The following is a 22,609-nucleotide window of genomic DNA, read 5'->3' on the forward strand; positions in this document are numbered from 1 at the left end:
AAATAGCATACACTTCTGCGGAATCGGCAAACATTGATCATCTTTTTTATTCTATTTTCAATGTGGTGAAATATCTATTTCTGCTATGTCTAGATTCAGAACATTTCATTTATTTAATTTATTTTGATTTTTATATTAAAGAAAAAACCAACAGCTAGAAAATTAAAAAAAAAGTGAAGACAACCGACTTCAAAAGAAGGAGGTCCACAATTCGGCTGTATTTTTTTCAAATATTTGTTACCTCATAACTCCGTCAGTTGTAAACCGATTTCAAATATTCTTTTTTTTATCTGAAAGAATATACTTATAGTCCCAGAGAAATTTTATCAAAATCGATTCAATAGTTTAGTTTTTAAATCAATATAACTGGTTTTACCACAATTGAAGTCGGTTTTTTAACACAACCCTAATTATTTCAATTCTTTTCTGGGCATATAATGTATCCTCCAACATATATTTTTATCGAATTAAGTCATTTAAAAATAAACCAAAAATAATAAAATGGCAATTAATTAATTAAATAAGAAACTTTTATAATTCAGCTATTTGTTTATTTAATATTATTTTCATTTTATAAAAAAAATGCTAAATTTCTACATTAAATAACTCAAGAATATATAAGAAAAAATTTCAAAAATCAAATTACCTGTAGCAAGCTGATTACATTACTGTTTACTTTCTTTGTATTTACAAAAATTATTACCTAGCCTTTGTTTTATCGTCACAGTTATGAAACTACAGATTATCTATAGACTGGATTCTTCTAGAATATAACTGGTAATAATCTATTATAAGCCAGATCTTCTAAACTCCGATTCGCTAATAGAAATAGGAATCCCAACATTGAAAATGTCTAGGAACTGCTGTTCTATATAACACTATATTATTTTACTTATACTATATATTTATTTTAATATATTACCCAGCTATGGCCAGTTTCAATTATTTTTATTGTATAACATTTCACCTTAGATTATACACATAGTGTGTCTCCATACAAATACTTATAGAAAAAGGAATCAACTTTTTTAAACAACTTTATGTGATAAATGGTTATGTGTGATTCCTTTATAACTTTTATATTTATTTTGTCTTATAAATTTTACAGCTTTTTAATGCACAAAAGCTTATTTTATTTATTAAATAATTAAATATTGATACGTCCTTATATTGTGTGCGTAAGTATATAGAACACTAATAAAAAAACGAATCAGCTAATTTGACAATTAGTTGACAAAAGTTGCCGTGTTTTTTAAGCTCGATACTCTATCTATATAATCGAAGTATATTACTGAGATATAGTTGATAATTAGAATCATTTGAATGAGTTAAAGGTCCCAAAGTTCTATTAGAATTGGTGGCAACTAGACTGTGTATTTGGCAAGAGAAGGTGAATTAAATGAACTAGTGATTATTATGAAACAAATTCAGTTTCAAACAAAAGTTAACGTCCAGTAGACGATAGGTACGTAGTAAGTTTTCCCCAACCTTGATATTCACTGCCACTCTAAATAAATAGCAAACGAATGTATTGACAAATACGATAAATATCCACCCAATAATGCTATAAGGGTCAACATCTTTTATTGCTTTTATATCTTTTATATGTATTGTTTCTTTGAGAGATACGTTCAATTTCATTGGTGAAATATTGCTGTAAACAGTTGCCATCCCTTCATATTACACCCTTTCAAGTACAAAAGCTAATGGCGCTATATTCTCTTTAAATGTAATAATAATACATTTATTTCACATACATATATAGTTGTATTTTTTTCATGTAACTTTTAGTAAAATTTGTGGAGAAAATAAATAAATAAATAAAAAAAAAATAATTTCAGCACAATATTATATAGACTTAGCATGATCCATAGGATAGGTCGATTCAGTTAAGATCGATTTGGACTGGAGACAAAACTAGGCACGAAGTCTCAGTATTTAATACTCATTTCTCAGCGCGATTCTACTATATCAACATTGAGTTCTGGTTCAATGCACGTTGTGAAAGTTCATGATAATAAACCAAAACAAAAAATAATAATAAATAAACAAACAAGTAACATGTGAAATGTTTCAATGTAGCAGAGGATTCATTTGACATACATTTACACAATTCTAGATTGATTAAAATCTTCTTTAAATCACAGTTGCTGCCAATCGAGTAATTGATATTTCGAAATATAACTGATCAGAGGCTTATTAAATTTGACTGCATTATGATTATTAATCGTATGTCAGTTGTATATATATAAAAAAAATCGATTAATTCCAACCCTATTATATATTACTGTCTATATCTTTGTAGAGTATGATTTGTTAAATTTTTGTAAATTATTTTGCAATAAATTACACTCGCCTTCAGCCATGGTGAAGCTGTTTTCTTTCTGTCTACCTATCTTGATTTTTTTTAAAATATTTTAAAAGAGAAGAAGTATTAATTGAATGTTGAAACAACAAAAGATACAATTTCGAAACTTTAGACACTTCATGGTTTTATGATTGTATGGGTTTATAATGCATAGAGCATTTCCCGATATATATACACTGTCTAAATGTTCGAGTATATATCAACGTATGCATGATATTCGAATTCAATCGATATATTCCGATTATACAAATAAATTAATTAATTTACTAATATCAACCATTAAAAAAGGACATTATGCAGCATCAATAGAGTTTGTACCATTATTACTAAACAACAGATAGACATACCTATTTATATTTTTAATTATATTGATAAAAATTAAATTATTGATATAAACATGCATAGACCTAAATACAAATTCGTTTGTACTCTGCGGGAATAGAACCTGCAATAATCGAACGGCGATACAGTATGTTAAGTCGCTACACTACCAAGGTCAACAATAGTCATCCACCTATTAATACGTCTCGATATAAAATGATCCTGTGCATCTAATGAAAAACAAAACAACCTGGAATATTCATAGAACACGTCATATTATTATGGGAATGGAAGCTTCATTAAAATTTTGGAATAATTAAAAGCAACTATACATTTCAAATGTAAATGGTACACAATCCATTGTGCAGAGCAAATTTTAATATGAGAACGCTGCAGTTGAATGTAATCAATTTATCTGTACAGTGATGATTTTTTTTCTGTGTCAGGTGAGAAACCATCTAAAATTTACTCAAAGACGCCAGGATCACTAATAATAGTACTGATGTCTAAGAAAAATATTAAATTATAAATAATATATTCTCTTCATAAATATTATAAACAATATCTGGAATATTATTAATTTCTATACCACGGTAAAACATTGAAAATGCAATATTTGTAAAAACCGTTTACGTTTAGTATCCAGTCTTTAACATGAAAGGTAACATAGTGTGATTACACAAGGTTGTACATACACAATTATATAACGTGCCTATACAAATACTAATTGCAAATAAATAAATCACGACATAGTACTATCGACAGCGAGAACGAACGCAACACAGCCAGCGATACGTCTTGGACTTTGCTCTAAGAGACATACGCGTTTTTCCAATTCATTACGCGATCAACACTAACTGTTAGAACATCAATTGAACAACTCCAAACAACGTACCAAACGCTAAAGTTTCCATCTCTGGTTACCGTATACTCAGCTTACTTCGTAACAAAACGATCGGCCCGTAGTTTTACGCTGACGCGAAATGCTTACCAAAAATAAATCCATGCTCAATCTTATATTTAGCGCGCTTGCTCGGATCACGACGTGTCGGCCAGTTGAACGGAGATTTTGTACCGATCACAGATCATTTTCTGATTGAAAACAAAAAAACGGCGTGCGTGTGCCCTCTAGGAAACGGTAAAGAACGGGGATGGTGAAGTAAGGGCTCTCGAGGGGAAAGTGGTCCAAACGCTTCAAGGTAATGCCACTGCACTACTCCAAAATAATCTGTTAAACAGTGATCATAGTACATGACTTATTCACACCTATTTCCACACAAGCCCACGCAAACACCGTGTTTTCAGTTGCCGATGCTCACATTGAAACGAAATGTTGTGTTCTTAGTTTAACGGTGAATAAGTGAAAATATTGTTGGGTCCGTGTGGGAACAGACAAAAATTTAAATAATATAAAAGGTGATAAAAAATTATACAAGATAAATCCATGGACGACTGGCAAATCTTTACATTTTATACATAAAAATACTTTAAAAATTATATTAATAAACATATGGAATCTCAATTGTTGCCAGATAAAAAGAAAAGTACACCACCGGTGCCGATAAAAACTTATCAATGGGAAGATTTACGGAGAGCACGTGAAGCGGGTGGATATCCTTGGACCCATCTATTGAAAGCACCTCTAGTCGGCGAGATCACTGCCGAAGATATCATCAGAGAAACAACACCGAGAAGAAGTATGTCTCGCGAAGTTTCAAGATCACGAACTCGTTCACCGGTTGATGGGGATGTACAAAGAATCCTAAATCTTGACTCCTCGCCCGGAAGCAGCCGAAAACATGGTGAGGAAGGCGATGATGAAGGCGTACATGTACCGAACTTTTCAAAAGAGGTTTCATTGGATTCTGAAGATGATGTCATAAGCCAGGCTGTTCAAGCATATATGAATAGTCGACCAGAAAGTCAAGCAAGTTCACATTTAGCAACTCCAGTGGAAATACCTAAGAATGTTTCACCAAAAAGTATATTGAAGCGTCGTGTACCAGAACAAAATTATATTGGTATATCTGAAACTCGTGAAAAGACAAAATGTTGTCATCCTTTAGTAAATAAAATAAAACATTTAGCTGACAAGACTCTTCATAAGTTAGATAGAGGTGAAAATGAGAAATCACCCGTTGCAAAACGAAAGAAAAATGACGATTCTCAAGAGATAAGACAATTAAAATCGTCACCTGGTGCTGTAAGAAGACAAAAATTTAGTGCGATTAAATTAGGAGATTCTGATGAAATGAGTAAAACAATGAGTATAGACACACCGCCACCGAGAAAAAAAAGAGAACACATATACGAAGACATAGCTGAGTCTAAGTCACAAGAAATTGAAAAATCCCTTCATTTTTCACCTGAAGTGGAAAAACAAGACAATAAATCCGAAGAAGATACAAGAAGTAACAGTAATAAAGAAAACGAAAGTCTTTCTGAAAGAAAATCCATTGCATCGCATGACCCCAGCCTAGTAACTGAGAATACTTCTCTAAAATCTGCAGATCACATCATGGAAAAGTTACATAAAAACAATGATATTGACAAAGAAGCAGTACTGTTAGATGAAGAAATGGACCCTGACGAGCCAAACGTCGATGAAATATTTCAAAATCAATTAGAAGAGACGAGACCTAAGAATGATTCACCCAACATAACTATCACTGAAATTATAGACGAGGACATTGAAGTTACTATAGAACAAACTACTACAATTCCTATAGAATCATCACCCACTCCGAGTCCGCGAGATAATAGAGAAAAAAATTTCGAAAGAGAATGGTCTAAACCCAGCAGGTAAATATATTTTTTATTGTGTTCTATTATAGTGTATAAGTATATATCATACGTAAGTGTGACATAACAGCTGTGTTGAAACACATGCAAAGCGAACGCGCTAGTTTCTGACTGCTTGATAAATATAGCACCGTCTGAAACGTCTTCCTGTACATTGGGTAAGCTCTTTAAAATTGTCATCAGTGATCTGCGCTCGCGGCTGCTTTCACGCCAGTGATTAGTTCATTTACTGTCCGGCTTTCACAAACACGTTTTATGACTCATTCTCATTCTGGGTAATTGTCGATTCGACATGTATAGTTTACGGATAACTGGCAATTAAGCATGCCTTGGATTCCGAATTCATTTCGGTAGTCAGCAGTTATGAGTAAACTTCGGCGATGGACATCGGAAGGCGGAACTCCCTTAGAAAAACCTGTGAGACCAACGAGGGAAGGGAGTGCACAACTTTACACGCCGGAAGTACGATGTGCTTGTCAGTTTTTTCAATGTGATTCGCTGCTACCGGAACGAGTCAATCCAGTGGGTACTAGACCTACGTCGCGGGCAAGCAATATAATTTCGTATGACAGGTATGTATAGCCTGCTTTATTTTTAACAATTTAGTTGACGTTTAATAAGAAAAATTATGAGGTGAAGAACACTTTAAACCGCTGTGCCTTCAGCCCGGCGGCTGCTGCGGCTAAAACGAGCACCAACGGTTGGCCTAATTGTGACTCGAATAATTCGTGTGTGAAGTTTAAAAATAACTCAAATGTTCTGTGACGAATTTTGCGAAGTTATTTTTTTATTTCTGTTATTATTATCTTTATGATAACTTTCAGTCATATATATACTTTATATATATAATATATATATATTTATTTATGCACAGCGATGTTTACGTTATTATGATGCATTTGCGAATTTATATACTGTTTATAACTGCCTAATAATTTTAGATAAGTTTATTTTTGTTAATTTAAAATAAGATTATTTCTTGCAGTGATCACGAATATGAAATCATCGAAAAGCCGCCACCCAATATCATTTATACAGCACCAAGCGTGGATGAAAAACCAAAGATGACAAAAACCGACGACGAATTATCTAGTACAACATCATTAGAACGAAAATATTTACAACATACGTCAGATGATGAAGAGCAAATGGATGAAAAAGAAAATTTTCCAGATGAAAATATCGAAAGTATTGTTAATGCCGAAACTCTTCAAAAAAATATTGAAGATCGCTACTTCGCAAATACTCCGTCTACGGTATCTAGAACCGAATGTGAAATAAGTACAAGTCAAGTAGACTCGTCAGCGTTAGAAAATTTACCTTTAAAACGTGATAGCCGGCGCAAAAAAGAAAACACTGACAACAGGATGCAACAACGCATCAAAGAAGGAACAAGTAAAATAAAAACACAAGCTGGTAAAATAAAAACGAAATTACAAAATATAAAAACAAACAAATTTACGATGCCCGAAAGGCCAAAAATAAATTTTCCTGAGCGACCCAAATTCAAAATGCCAGATCGACCCAAAATTTCTTTACCAGAGAGGCCTAAATTTACTTTACCAGAGAGACCAAAATTTACTTTGCCAGATAGAAGAAAATTTAGCTTACCTGATAGACCGAAATTGAAAAAGATTAATTTTACTGAAAAGTTGAGTCTCGGAGATAGAAAGAAATTTACTTTTCCTGAAAGGCCTAAATTTAATGTTCCAGAATTTCCGAAGTTTAAAATGCCTGAAAGACCAAAAATAAATTTTCCAAGCTTAAGCCGGAAAAAAGAATATAAAGTGGAAAATGATCCTACAGAATCAAGTGATGATTTTCATAATGTGGCCACCGTTGATTTTGAAGTTAAAACTTACCCTAGATTATTTAACAGAAAAAAGAAGTCTGAATTACAGAAAACATCATCTTCACCCACATTAAATCGAGAAGATACTCCTCCTGCAACATTTACTTTTACGCGTGTTAACCAAACCAAAGACGTGCCATCCACGTATATTCCAGATAGTCCAGAGCAACCAAGAGAATATGGTAATGTTGATAGTGATGTTAATTTTGAAACGGAAACGGAACCCCAAAGAGAGTTTGATGTTAACTTTAGCTTTAACAAAGATAATTCCAAATACATAGAAAATGAACCTGTATCATTCAGTTATGAAAATGATAATCGTAATGGATCTGTACCAGATTTTTCACCGTCTAACCAAGAATACACACATGTTATTAACGAAATTGATAACGACGAATTTTTTGTTCGACCGAGAGGAATTTCTCGTGAAAATATTCAAGTAAGAGAATATTTGAGCGACGAAATACGACAAGCTTTTAAAATCCCTAAGAATATTCTCGCCTTGATGGGGAGTAATTCGGGGGTTAACGATGAAAATATGTATGTTAATGAACCTGAAGCTGACCCTGAGCTTATGATTGATGACAACGAGCAGATGAGGTATTCAACTGAAGATTTGAATGAAAGGGATGATGGCTACTATACATTCCCGCCAGTGAGGCCGTCGCGAGCTAAGCGAAAGAAAAAAGTACCGGAACCAGAACCAGAGACAATTCAATATATAGATGACAGTGTTAATGCTAGCATGCAATTCAGTGAAGTAGATTTAGGATTACCTGATGATCATCCTGAAGAACAGCACATAAACGAAGACATTGTCAACGGCAATGTGGAAACGATCGAATTAAATAATCGATTAGACTTCACTCCGATAACAGATTTACACTCTATACACGAATATGCAAATGATGACGTAATAGAATATCCAGAGAATACACCAATTCAATCACAAACTCTGCCGATGCCACCGAAAAGGAAAAAGAAGTTCAGCAAAAAGGACTTCAGGCATTCGTCTTTGAATGATTTCAAAGATGTGTCTTCAGCCGCTTCATGGGAAGAACCAAACAAACAGGACGATGTAAGTAGATCTTTATGTACAACTATATTTAATATATTTCTATACTCACATTTTACAATTGATCGGTTTCCAAAATATGAAAAGATTTCAAATTCAAATTAAGATTCAATTCAACTTGTATTAAACTAAAATAACACTTTCATGAACGCTAAACAAAACAATCTCATTATAATTGCAATACAGCGGTAGCGTTAGAAAAAAAATTCCCCAATGAATATTGTGTCATAAAATAATAAAATACCGAGGATTCAAAATTTACTTATTTTGAAATTTTCAAATTTCATGAATTTCCCTCTGAAAAATGTTATTAATTTATAACGAATTTATCTCAATTTGTGAATTCTAAAGTAAAATATGAATACCTTGTATAAAAAATTTGAGACTGACGTACTAAAACATTGCGTATAGCTGTCAATTATTCGTAACTCAAAATACATTGTAATTTTCATAGATGCTTTTTTTGGAAAAACATTCAGTTTTCCCTATAGAACTGCAATAAAGGGATGCTTCATTTCGATTGCATACTGTATGTATAATAAAAATTGCAGTAACATATTTTAAGATGCTTTGAAACAAAATATTTCTCCATAGTATTTCATAAATTTTTAACACAAAATGCCATGTAATAAAAGCATTTATAATTATTTATCTTCAATGAACTGCCATTTACATTAGCTTCGTTTATTATAGAAAATTCTGTTAGCAATTTATTTATTTCTCTCATAAAAATTTTCAACTAAACAGTAACCTATTTAGTTATGTTTTTCTTTTTATACAACTTACAATGGCAAACAATCTGAGGGCCCACCTGATGGAAAGTGGTAACCGTCGCCTATAGACATGAGCAGTACCATGGACATAACAGAGTACACTGTTTCGCTCATGATACCCCCCATGCGTTGCCATTCCTGAGGACTCAGATGTTATTCCTCTGTACCCAGTAAATTCACGCCATATCCCACCCTTCAAACCGAAACACAGCCATGCAAACACAACTGCTTCACGGTAAAAACACGAATGGGACAAAGGTACCCAAGCAATCGACTTTTGTACAAAGTCTCCCTCTGGTTTACATTAGAAAATCAAATACATTCTCACAATTATATTTTAGTAAATGTTAAACGCCAATTTAACAAATATGTTATTTGTACTTTTCATTAACAATTTACAACTTTTTTTTTTCAAATAAACTTATAATTAAATAGATCACAATTACATCAGAAAAACCAATTAATACTCTGAATTCCATTTTACTTATTACTAGATATTACAAACATATGGCTTCAGAGATGTTTTAAGAGGGACGCTGCTGCCCATCCCTCGCCCTCCCTTAGTTGCCTCTTACGACACCCCCAGCAAAGGGGTGGCCTTTTCTATGTCGGCACCACACGGCAAGCCTAACTGCGCTTGCCAATCTGTTTGCCAAACGTGGCAACTACTGGGAAAAGTCTCCAAAAGGGAGGCTTGTATTCAGGAGTGATAATGTTGACAAACATAAGATTGTTTTGAAAAAAATATTTTCAACTATAAAGATCCCTTAATATTGCTAGCAATATATCCTGTCAGGTCGACCTCCACGTGGTCCTCCCTGGAAACCATCATGCCTAATCCCAGGTGTATTCATCACGATGGGCTAACTGACCTGCCTTTTCATTCTCACCTATCATCCCTCTCTAGTGCGTGACCAGCATATATCGTTAGCGCAGGTGAGGTGGCCATTCCATTATCATCCATTAAAAAAAAAATCCCTTAATATATATACAATTGCATCTGCTCTGTATTATGTTCATTCTTTTAATCACTGCGTTGTATAATATAAATGAAAACTAGCTCAGTCATTAATATTTCCGCTTTGCAATGTTCATCATCACCATCACCATTATAAGCCATTATTAGTCCACAGCTGAACATAAATTTCCTCTATACACAGCCATAAGAAGCGATCTCGATTCACCCACATGCAAAGACTCCCTGCGATGCATTTGAGGTCACCGCTCTATCTAGTAGGAGAGGGTGGGGTCAAAGTTCAATGTTACGATTACGTAATGCTCAATTTTAAGATAGGATACGTTGTCGGTGAATCAATGTCATCATCGTCAACTAAGACTTCCATTTAAATATTATTATATTAATACATTGACTTTGTAAATAAAAAGTGTGGAACCAAAGCACAATGGATTTTATATAATCATTAAGGTTATGTACGATTATAAAGTGTAATATTAATGACTTAACTAAAAATCCAAGTGCTATGATTTCATTTCATATGTCTGTCTGACTGTCTGTGTGTCATCTCAGTACGTTACACACCTATTTTGGAGTGTCTCGTACTAGAGTTACAAAGATTTATTTGTGTCGCGACTGAGTTCACGCTAATGAGTTTGCACATTTCCGAAAACATCCGCTAGAGGCGCAGCGGAGTTCTTAAAGACTTTATTTTATTATTAAACTTGCGTTTGTATGTGTTTTTACGTTCATATTTTGCAATTTATTTTTTTAACCACTCCAATTGTGCTCATATTTGGTATACTTATTGAAAGTTCATTGACAAAAGAATATCATCGAAATGACCTGATGATGAAGACGGAAAGTGACCATAAGAATTATCTATGTATAATATAAAATTATTGCTGTATGGTCCCGGCATAGAATGGGCTACCTCTACCTTTCCTATGGCTATCGTAAGAGGAGACTAAGGGAAGGCGAGGGATGGGCAGCAGTGTCCCTTTTAAAACATCTTTACAGCCTAACTACGGTTGTCAAATCGCCTGCCAAGCGTGGCAACTACTGGCAAAGCCCCCAAAGGGGAGGCTTAGGTTCAGCAGTTGACAGTTAAAGGCTGATATTAAGATGATATACGCCATCAGATTCTAATTGAGTAACGATTCAAAGTTCGTTTTATAAAAAAAAAATATAAAAGTTCAAATGATTTATACCCAAAATCATAGTTAATAAAATTATTATTATTATATAGTCATTAATATTGCAGTAATATTGTAAATAATTGACCTAAAAAGACATGGATGGATTGTATGAAAGACGGCATGGCCAGAATGGGAGTGAATGCGGAAATGACTGGGAATAGAAAAGAATGGAAGAGGAAAACATATTACGCCGACCCCAAATGATAGTTGGGATAAAGGTAGGGAGATGATAATGAATTCCCAATAATCACTCTCATTTTGTATTGATTAACACCATATAAATCTGTTGTACAGTATATACGATAAAGTGACATAAATAAAACCATACAAACACCATCACAAGTATTTATATTCCAGACTTCATGTATTTGAGAACATGAACGAATGTTATTGGCTGACTCGAGAAACATGAAGGGCAATAGTTACGTCCATGGTACCGCTCATGTCTATAGGCGACGGTTACCACTTTCCATCAGGTGGGCCGTCAGCTTGTTTGCCATTCTAAGTTGTATAAAAAAAAAACTTAATGGAACTCTAAATAAGATACTGAGATTAACCACAACAATACAATTCTTCAATGACCACGACTGACTCAACAATACACTTATTTACTCAAAATCTACACCAATCAACAGGTGTTTTTTTAATAGATAATAATGGAATGGTAACCCCGCCTGCTCTAACAATATACGCTAGAAGGCACCAGTGAGGGATGATAGGTGAGAATGAAAAGGCAAGTCAGTTAGTCCACACACCTGGAATTCAGCACGATGACTTCCAGGTGAAGCCACAGGGAGGTCGACCTGACAGGACATTTTGCTAGCAACGGGACTGGTGGTCCGCATTACTAATTAACCCTTCCCCCACCAACCAACAAGTCGAACACTTACTGAACAGATCTATGCTGTTTTTTTACAATTAAATAATTGAATACTTGAATTTTTGTTTATTACGTCAAACAATCAAAAATTACAGTTATAAATCATATTACGTATTTTATATAGAATCGTTGCGTAGGTTTGGTACATTTGGATAGGATGGATGAAAGAAGAATTATGAAAGAGATTTATCGAGCAAGAATGAATGGAGATGTAGGTAGGGGCCGCCCTACACGGACGTATGTCGACCAAATAGGCGACGTGCTGAAGAATGGCCAAATTAAAAGTACCCGTAATCAGCGAGCGTGTATGAAAAGATTGATGAATGTGGTAGAAGCGAAAGAGGTTTGTTTGAATCGAAGTGTTTGGCGTTCTATTGTTTCTGCCTACCGTAATGGGAGACAGGCGTGACAGATATGTATGTATGTGTATAGAATAGTTTACCGTCTTCCTTGATCAAAGCGCGTAACAGACGCGGATTAAAGGAGTACGGAATAATACAATTTATTTTTGTGCATAATTGATGTTCCTTTCCACTCTGCATTTGCTGGAAGAGAACTCTTATAGACTTAAGCTCGCCTGTTGGACGACTTTGTTCAAAGTAATTTACAGCAATGTAATCTTTGTGTACAATAAAGTATAAATAATTACAATATGAATAAAGAAATCTTTTGCCACAAGGATCCCTCGTGTAGCTTTCGATACGGAACCCTAATTAGACAATATATAGCAGTAGGGAACTATATAGGGATATATAACAGATCAACGTTTACCAGATTAATACGAGTAACTAGTGTATAAAAATAATTAATTAATCACTATTTCTCTCCTTAAGTTTGTTGAAATTTATTTATTTATATATTTTGGGATTTAGATTGGCTGTTTTTTTTTTAATGGGTGAAAATGGATTGGTAACCCCACCCGCGCTATTGGTATACACCGACGAGGTACCAGTGGAAGATGATAGGTGAGAATGAATGTAGGTCAGTTGGCCCACCATGATGAATTCGACAAGAATTAAACATGATGGTTTCCAGGGGGAACCGCGTGGAGGTCAACCTGAGAGAGTATATTGCCAGTAATGGGGCTATTAGACCCCATTTCTAACAATCCTTTTCCCCCCTAGATTGACTGTTATCCCGGCATAGAATAGGCCACCACTGCCTTTCCAGTAGGTGTTGTAAGAGGCAACTAAGAAGGGCGAGAGATGGACAGCAGCGTGCCTCTTAAAACATATCCAAAGTCTAACTGTGGTTGCCAATCTGCCTGCCAAGTATAGCAACTACTGGCAAAACCTCTCTAGGGGGGAGACTTATCTTCATCAATGGACGGTTAAAGGCTGATATAATGTGTAAAATAATATGGATCATAAATATATATAAATTCGTGCATGATATACTAACAAATACTAAGCACCTTTGTCATTTCTCTGGCCTAATATACAAAGGAAGGGGGAAAGGGATTGTTAGTAATGGAGACTGAGAATCCCATTGCTAGTAATATATCCAACCAGGTCGACCTCCTCGCGGTTCCCCCTGGAAACTATCATGGTTAATTCCTGATGAATTCATCATGATGGGCTAACTGGCCTGTTTTCATTCTCATCTATCACCCTTCACTGGTGCTACCGCCACCGCCAGCGTATCCCGTTAGCGCAGGCGGGGTTACCATACCATTTTCACCCATTAAAAAATATATATATACAAAGGAGGCGGCCTGAAAACACCCGAGAACAGTGGGTGGCGCCCTCACATGACTAATACAGGTTATTATTATGAACTTTATAATGTTTACTACTTCGTATTACAGAAATAGAATGTATATTCTTAATAATTTTGTGAAAGTGAGTTTGTTTGTTTGTTTGTTTATTACTTTGTACAAAAGTCGTACAAAGTAATAAACAAACAAACAAAGCTTGGGTACCTCTGTCCCATTGGCGTTTCAACCGTGAAGCAGTTGTATTTGCATGGCTGTGTTTCGGTTTGAAGGGTGCAATAGGGTGTGAATTTACTGAGTACAGAGGAATAACACCTGAATCCTCAGGAATGGCAACGCATGGGAGATATGATGATTTAAAAAGTACTTTTGTATCATCATCATCATCATCTCATCCATCATCTATCCACTGTTGAACATAGATTTCCCCCATAGACTGCCATTTATACAAGTCATACATTCGTATAAGCCTACTTAAATGGAGTTCAGTTTGATTTAATTTAATTGAAAAAAAAAATGCGAATTATTACTGTATTGTCTATAACTAGCGTCTCGCCCCGGTTTTGCACGAGTAAATAGATAAAGGAATAAATTAGTATTTTATATTAGCTTTCACTTTTATTTGGAAAGATCGAATTAGTAATGAAGAGGTCTCATTTAAGGTTAAGAAAAAGAGACAAATTATAAAAACTATTGAAGTCAGAAGGGAAGAAAATATTAGGACACTTGATACGACACGATGAACTTATGTTAGAAGGTAAGATAGAAGGAAAGAGGGGTAGGGGACCAAGACATAGTTATATGAGGCAGATCAAGGAATAAAATGGTATCGTGTCGTATCAAGAGGTAAAGAGGCTCGCTGAAAATCGTAGTGAGTGGCAAGAACTCCACCGACAAGAGCTCAGCTCTGAAATAGAAAATGAATTAGTTTTGACAGACAAATTTTTGATACTTTAAATTTCATTATTATACAATGTGCTGATTAGGGGGAAAGAGATTGTTAGCAATGGAGTTTGACAGCTCCATTGCTAGCAATATATCTTATTAGGTCGACCTCCACGTGGTTCCCCCTGGAAACCATCGTGAACAATTCTTGTTGAATTCGTCACGATGGGCTAACTGACCTACTTCATCCTCACCTATCATCCTTCACTGGTGTCCCGCCGGTGTATACCGATAGCGCAGGCGGGGTTACTATTCCATTATCATCCATTAAAAAAAATATGCTGATTAATGGATTTGCCTCATCATATGATAAGAAAATTTAAACCTGACATCCAAACAGCACTTTGGATTATAAGGAACAGATTGCCAATGAGTAGATTAGATAAAAAAAAAACTTTATATAATAATACTAGTTAGTAATGTAGCTTATATATATTCTTTATTGCACTTAAACAATATATGCGACGATTAGTTTAACAACTTGTTAGCAAGGAAGGACCTATCTCTGAAAGAGATCTCTTCCAGCCAACACAGTGTAGTTAGAGAAAAAATAATTTAATTTGGGTAATCCAGTGCAGGAAAGGTACCGGTGAAAATAATGTAAATACAACAAACACTATTGTGAATAAATAAATAAATACGTAAATAAGCAAATAGATAAATATATATGCATATGTATAAGTGCATAGAATTATCATGTACTTAAAAAAAAAATTATTAAAAGATATATATTAGATTAAAAGATGTGTCAGACTTCTCTTGAAGGAAGTAATGGAAGGACTATTCCGTATGTCAGCAGGTACCCTGTTCCACAGTTGCGACGCACGAAATGTGAAAGAGTTTCCAAAAAAATGGGTCTTGCTAGAAGGGAGTTCTAAAACTTTGAAAGAATTTTATAAATACAGTTAGTTGAATAATTAATGGGTTTGCTTATTAAAAACAAAGAATAAAATCATTTCCCCTTATAATAATAATATAGATGAAGGCCTTTGACGTGGTTTACCGGATGCTGGTCTAACAATAAATATAGTATAAGCATATAATATTATCTGTACAGTAAAAGCATAAAATTGAATCAATGCAAGTAATTGAAGTTGGCGGGTATCCAGCGACGGAACTGACATATTTTTGTATGAAACTGAATTATTTTCGGTTACAACCCGACTGTTGACCTAGTTAAAATGGGACGTCAGTTAATAAACGTTTTAGTTACAAGGTCGGATGGGACGGGAGCCATTATTGAATTATATCATCACGTCAAGTCCCTGGCAGGGTGGGCATAGGAATGAAATATATTTCCACTTTTTTACTTTTTAAACTCATGTAAACTTAATTATACGCGTTTTCGAATAGTTATTTCCTTATGATGCTGATGAAATACGAACAAGCAACTCGAGCTATTTAAAAGCATCTATCATGAGAAACGCCAGGAAATTAGATATGTTAAACCCGACATAGAATAGGCTATCCCTTGTTTTCCCGCGGGTGTCGTAAGAAGCGACTAAGGGAACTTATTGGTCGAGAGGTGAGCAGCAGCGTCCTCTTAAAATTGCCAAATGCGATTGCCAAACCGGCTGTCAATATGGCAACTACTAGTAAAACCCCCCAATAGAGGGATTTCCATATTCAACAATGTACAATTATCGGCTGACATGATATCTATGTATGTATTTACTTGTAGATACCAAAGCATGATTTCCAATACAAATGGGAACTCATAGAAGTTATGTACGTGTTATAAAAAGTAAGTGTCTTTAAAAATTGTAAACTGTATTAAAATTTAATATATCTACGTATTTATCTAAATAGAGGAAGGGGATGGATAAGGTTGAGCGTTTTGTATGGGAGCCGGATGACGCCGCTCGTCTGTCACAATTGACACAACCCTTCGATTTAGGGATAAGATAACATTGGTATTAATCGACAATTCGATATCGGTATATTTGTATATTGGGTACCGTAAACAACGGGGTGAATAGCATATATCCTCGATCCTTAATGAAGAATTTCATTACATTACTGAATTAAAATGAAGCATCAAATGTAATCATTATACGGTTTGAGACTAGTTTAACTTGTTTAAAACAAGAGAAATGCACTATTTGAATTTCTTTATTTGAAAGACAATTATGAAAATATCAATTGTTTTTATACATTCTAGGCAATAAAGATAAGGCTGTGAGCATATCAATTCATGAGATTTTTTATTTAATAACACATAGTAATAAATTATACGCTTATATTAGTTTTCCATTGAGAAATCTTAAAATTTACCAATATAAAAATAATAATAATAACTTACCCACAATTTCTCTACTGACCTCTTACTGGTCTCTTTTCTTATTTTTCCGTTTTTATTAGCCCCGCGTCATGTATCTGTTCGCCCCATACTACAGCACTATTCAACTCTCTTCCATTTCTATTTACCTTTAATCAATCAATAAATCGAGACATTATACAAATTATAGTCATCTTCCTTAAATATTTCACAAATGCACTTGCTTATTGCATTACGTTAGGTCCAGAATAAATTCTTATTGAAAATATTTCTTGCTTAAATAATATGTTAGTTATTATTAACAGTTGAAGTTTTGAAAAGCTTAAAGGCAGTGGAAGTGATTAAAAACTTTCAAATATATTAAAAGAGTATTTAAAGGAACTCCATAAAAATCAGTTTTAACAGAACAATAAAAAACATACTCGAAACCGTTTTATTCACCCCACAAATTCTATACACCTCGTTTTACGGTACCTACTGAAGGATTGTGTCGAGTTTTGAGTTTGACAAATGTGTCAAATGACAGATGAGCAGCGACATCCGGTTTCTATACAAAACACTCAACATTATCCATCTCCTCTATTTAAATATCTATATTCGAGACACCGTGGTAATAGGCTCACTATTACCTTGGTGTCTCGAATACGTCGCGTCTGTACTGACAGGCACACATATGTATGAGCTGCATTTGATACCCATTTTATAAAAATAAATTCTCTCTTTTTATTACTCTGGTTTAATCACAAAACCCTAATAATAGTTAATGAGTAGTTTTAACAAAAATTTAAGTGTTTCTATTATTTTATTTAGTACTATCTACAAGTATATTAACCAATGTTAAATAGTAAAATTTCATTTTATGTTATTACAATATATGTATGAAGATCAAAAATTTCTTTTATAATCTGTACTATCTCATATTTTAGAATAGGATGTTCCATTTTTAAGAATAAAATATTTGTACAACAATTAGTCCATTACCTTAAGGTTGTCTTGAAAAGATTGCTCTCAGCAATAAGACCACCTTACTGTACTTATACAATTGTATCGTTATGTTTGTAAATTGTCTTGTTTATTTCCTATATTGTATAATGCAAATGAAGTAAAAAAAAAAAAATAAAAAAAAAATATCTTGCATTATTTGTCACTGACATAGATATTAATACTAATACCATCAAACACAATCAAACGACAGGGGGCCGGTCAAAATCAATTCAGGCATTTATCGCTTCACATTTTAATTATCACCTTCTTTATTCATAAGGTCGTTAATTCAATAAAAAACAACACGTCATAAAAATAATAAAATAAACCGCCGAGACATGAATCGCAATAGGTAGCAATTAAGCCCTACTGCTGTTCCAATCATTGGCTCGATCAAATGTAATTTTTCTTCTACAAGGTCAGAAATTAGGATAGATTGAAAATATTTCATTATTAGACACTTGTTTAGAAGTCTCCAAAATACTGAACATTTGAGATGGTACACAAATAGGTAATAACATTAAATTACAGGCCTATTTCACTGATATATAGATCTCTAAGGTCAAATATAAACTCGTTGCCGCAAATAGAATAATGCTATTGACATTGAATAAATTACACATACTTAAAGGTACTAGTAATAGCATCAGTTTCAGCCGTGTTTCAGATATAAAGTTTTTATATTATATTACAATTCGTGTTATTTCAGATAATCGTGTATCGAACAGAACATGAGTACATCGTGCCGCAAGATGTGAATACGGCGACCGAGCAGAGTCCTGTTCCACCACGTCGCAATAGATCCAGGAGCTCCCGGTGTACTTCTCTGTGTGATGACGATCGCACCTCCCATGGTGCTGAGTCACTCACGCTAGACACACATGTACCACCGAGTGAAGAAGTCGATATCGAAAGAGAGGTTCGGCATGAAAGTCCAGGATATGCTACCGTCGACAAAGGCCCTTATGCACCAAGCAAAGCAGACCGTAGATCTAAAAGCAAAACTCCACCAGTAAGGCGAAGGAAAAGTAATAGCTCGGAACGTAAATATTACACAGTAGGTCCTACTAAACCTGTTATACCTGATCGTCCACCAAGGAAAAAATCTTCAACGAGTTTAATGACGTTAGAAAGTTTTAAAAAGCGATCAGTAAGTGGTGATCTTACTCAATATGTAGAAATTGATGAACCACAATTCGAGGAAATACATAAGGATCTAAAATCCGGTGAAGTGGTAAGCAAAATGAAAGATAGACCACTTCCACCACCACCTAGACCACCAAGGGGACCAAAACGTAAGAAAAAGGATAAAGAAGAATCAGAAGAGCAAACAAACATTGATACTGAATTTTTTCCAGAGTTATCACACAATTATGTGGGTGAAGAAGAAACAAAGACAGAAGACGTGGTAGAAATTGAAGTATCGACCCAAACAGATCCACTTCCGGATGACGTAGATTTTGAGCTAGGTATGGAAGAGAACCTGGATGTATCTATGTCTAGTTCACTTAAAGACTTCGTTGATGAGGAGTCTCTGATTGGTAAACCTCATACTAAACATGTTGAGAGCCCACGTGAGTCAAGACCAACATCGCGTTCTGAAAAATCATTAAAAATCTCAGACCCAAAAATATCTGACTTATCAAATATAGGTCGCACATCACCTACTGTCATATTAGTAGAAAGACGCGTTTCCAGTCCTACAAGAATTAATGAACGTGATGTAATGTTGACTGAAGCATCATTAACAGTACAACATATAGATATAGATGAATCGCAAATACCAGATGTGCCACCCTTGCCAAGGTCAAGAGGTACGCCAACAACAAGTCCTAAAAATATCTCTCAAATATCTGAAGAACGCGCTCTTGAAAGAATTAGAGATTCTAATAGAGAGGTTCAATTAGATAATCTAGTAACACAACGATTACAAGTAAAGGATTTAGATGTTGGTCGACTTAATGTGTCTGAACTTCAGGCAAGTAAAATTTTAGTTTCGGATATAGAAGGAATGACATTACAAGTCGCAGAACTAGATTCCAAATCTGGTCACATTTCTGTTAGTGGAATTGAATTTTCGCAGACAGTAATCGACGAAATTGTTAAAAAATTTGCAGAAATTTCAACAAACCAAGCTCCACCGTCATCTCAGGTTACTGAACGGGTAGAGCATCCTCGAACTGTAATAAGAGAGGAACAAACACAAACGGACGAACCTTCTGAAATAAAAATAGAAGAAAAATTGCTTACACAAACGCAAACTGAAATAAAACCGGAAGCCAAACCAGCTCAAAGTAGTGAAGACGTACAATCACCATCACCACCGCCCAGAACTGCTAGTACAGATGAGTCGACTGTACCTCCACAACGGCCTCCACCACCAGACTTAACACCTCTTTTATATTCTTACCTTCAAGACATGACATTACCTCCGGCATCTTACTATCCCCTAAGGACTTTCCGAGAGAGACCGTACACTGATTATCATGACACACAACATCAATCGCCTCCACCGCCAACAAGACGGGCAAAGAGAAAACCAGCTGCTCCACATACAGAATCAAGTTCAGATGAAGATATACCTTGTTCTTCTAGTCGGGGAATGCCGCCTCCTGTACGAACAAATGAACCATCAATTACTGAAGCGGGTGCAGAGTTCCTACGAGTTTGCCACAACTCTATAAGCAGAACTATAAGGAATATATTTAATACCTTCATGGCGTATATTAATAGAACTGAAGACAAGAAAGATGTTCAAATGGCCTTGGTAATATTCCTGGTTTTGGTTGCTGGCCTAATAATGTTCGGACTGAGTGATAGTAGAGCTATACATCATCACCATTGGGAATTCTTTAATCCACCGGATGGTAAGCAATGAATACTCATTTGTTGATTATGGGGAGTTAAAGAAACGAACTCAAGAATATTTCAAATAGTGATTAAGTTTATGTGTATTTCCTTAAAAGAGGTAGCTCAAGCCAATAAATAATCTAACTGTTGACAGATAACACCAGTCGTCACATTATATACTGCTCTGTAGATTGTTGTTATAAAAAGGAATTCCGAAGTTAGATTTCCATCAGTCTCTGCGATATAACTATATTACTATTAGCTCTTGGAATCCTACGTACATCATTGATTAGACTTCCTATGCATTTTCAACATTATTTTTTTCTAATATTACAAGTTTACCTAATTTTTTAAAGATTTTCTCATCAGGCTCTTTATATGGGTTTTCGGAGAACAGTCGCATATTATTCATAAAGATTTCGGAAATAAATAAGTTTAATTGTTTATCGTATCTCTTGAGTATATTTTGTAATTTTATTTTGCTGCACGGTTTATTAAAACTTTGAGTTTCAAAACACAATAGCCAAGTGCTGAATATCTTTTGGTAACATATTACTATCTTAGTTAGGTAGATCAATGATCGACTTTTACCAGCTACGTTTCATTAAGATATATAATTTCGTGTTCAACTGTATGGGCGAACGTTTTAAATTTGTAAGCATTTCATGCTAACCAGACTTTCCACTACAGTTTATTGTTAACAGGAATGTATTATGTGTTGTAATAATAATAATATTAGATTTAACTATACCATTAAAGAGGTTTTGTTTACTATTTAATGCTTTTGAATTTTAATTGACAGTCTTTAATCAAAACTATTGATTAAAATTGACAAAGCATATAATTATTGTTCAATGTGAGCGTTTTAAATAGCAATAAATAGCAATATATTTTGACATTTAAAGATAAATACGGAGTGCATTATTTCCTCTCACTCAACATGTTTGTTCAGTTTGAAAACAGATTTGAAAGCTAATAATTAAAAATTGCTCATTAATTAAATGCGATAAATATATCCAGTGTACAATGTCACACGCGATAGAGTTTAACTCTTAATTTTTTTTTTATTATTAATCAAATCTAGTCAAGAATGTAGTTAATAAAAAAAAAACTACACGAATTTAACTATGGTAAAATGAATAATTGTTCAATTTAATATCCAACTATATAGTGGAAACATTATGCTCCAAAACTCTGTACTTATTTTTTTTTTTTAATAATAGGAATGTCAGATATAACGTTACTCGGCGTATAAACTTTTAAGAGCTTTTTTTTAATAATTCTATAATATATTACCTAGTTGTATAAAATATGTTATAATTATTAACCGATCTGTTAATATAAACGTAGTGTGTTCGGCTGGTGTTATGCATTTTGTATATTTCTTTTTGTTGTGTAATTGTAATTATTAAAATAAAAATTTGTTAAAAACATGTATCATTATTTAAATAGTAGCCGTTTCACGCGACTTTGCTCGCGTGCATTAGTATACAAAGTTTCTTTTTTACAACACAGGGGGCAAACGTGCATGCGGCTGGTGGTAAGTGACTACCGCCGCCCATGATCACCCACAACACTAACGGCATTGCAGGTGTGCAGCCGGCCTTTTAAAA

The 22,609-nt window shown here is 34.3% G+C and overlaps 1 protein-coding gene across 3 annotated transcripts; it reads left to right on the forward strand.

Annotated features, from left to right (window-relative positions):
* The first annotated feature begins 3,751 nt into the window (after window positions 1-3,751).
* On the forward strand, window positions 3,752-22,382 carry LOC113521570 (titin-like). 3 transcript variants are annotated; one of them, XM_026907144.3, is made up of 4 exons: window positions 3,752-3,888; window positions 4,222-5,491; window positions 6,477-8,421; window positions 18,856-22,382. In XM_026907144.3, exons 2-4 carry the CDS (start codon window positions 4,389-4,391, stop codon window positions 21,022-21,024), a joined length of 5,217 nt encoding a protein of 1,738 aa, XP_026762945.1. In that variant the 5' UTR covers window positions 3,752-3,888; window positions 4,222-4,388; the 3' UTR covers window positions 21,025-22,382. The 3 variants fall into 3 exon arrangements, with proteins under 3 accessions (XP_026762945.1, XP_031767529.1, XP_026762937.1); XM_031911669.2 differs by having other exon boundaries at window positions 3,865-4,105; XM_026907136.3 differs by having other exon boundaries at window positions 3,865-5,491.
* Window positions 22,383-22,609: the final 227 nt, after the last annotated feature.

The sequence above is a fragment of the Galleria mellonella genome, unplaced genomic scaffold, assembly GCF_026898425.1.
Source record: "Galleria mellonella isolate WM207_F2 unplaced genomic scaffold, CSIRO_AGI_GalMel_v1 utg33, whole genome shotgun sequence".
Classification (NCBI taxonomy): domain Eukaryota; kingdom Metazoa; phylum Arthropoda; class Insecta; order Lepidoptera; family Pyralidae; genus Galleria; species Galleria mellonella.

Bases quoted from the DNA above. Each gene is read 5' to 3' on its own strand.
- LOC113521570 (XM_026907136.3), top strand. From the start codon at position 4,200: ATGGAATCTCAATTGTTGCCAGATAAAAAGAAAAGTACACCACCGGTG. The intron at 5,492-6,476 runs GTAAATATATTT...TATTTCTTGCAG, and splicing joins GAATGGTCTAAACCCAGCAG to TGATCACGAATATGAAATCA. The intron at 8,422-18,855 runs GTAAGTAGATCT...GTGTTATTTCAG, and splicing joins AACCAAACAAACAGGACGAT to ATAATCGTGTATCGAACAGA.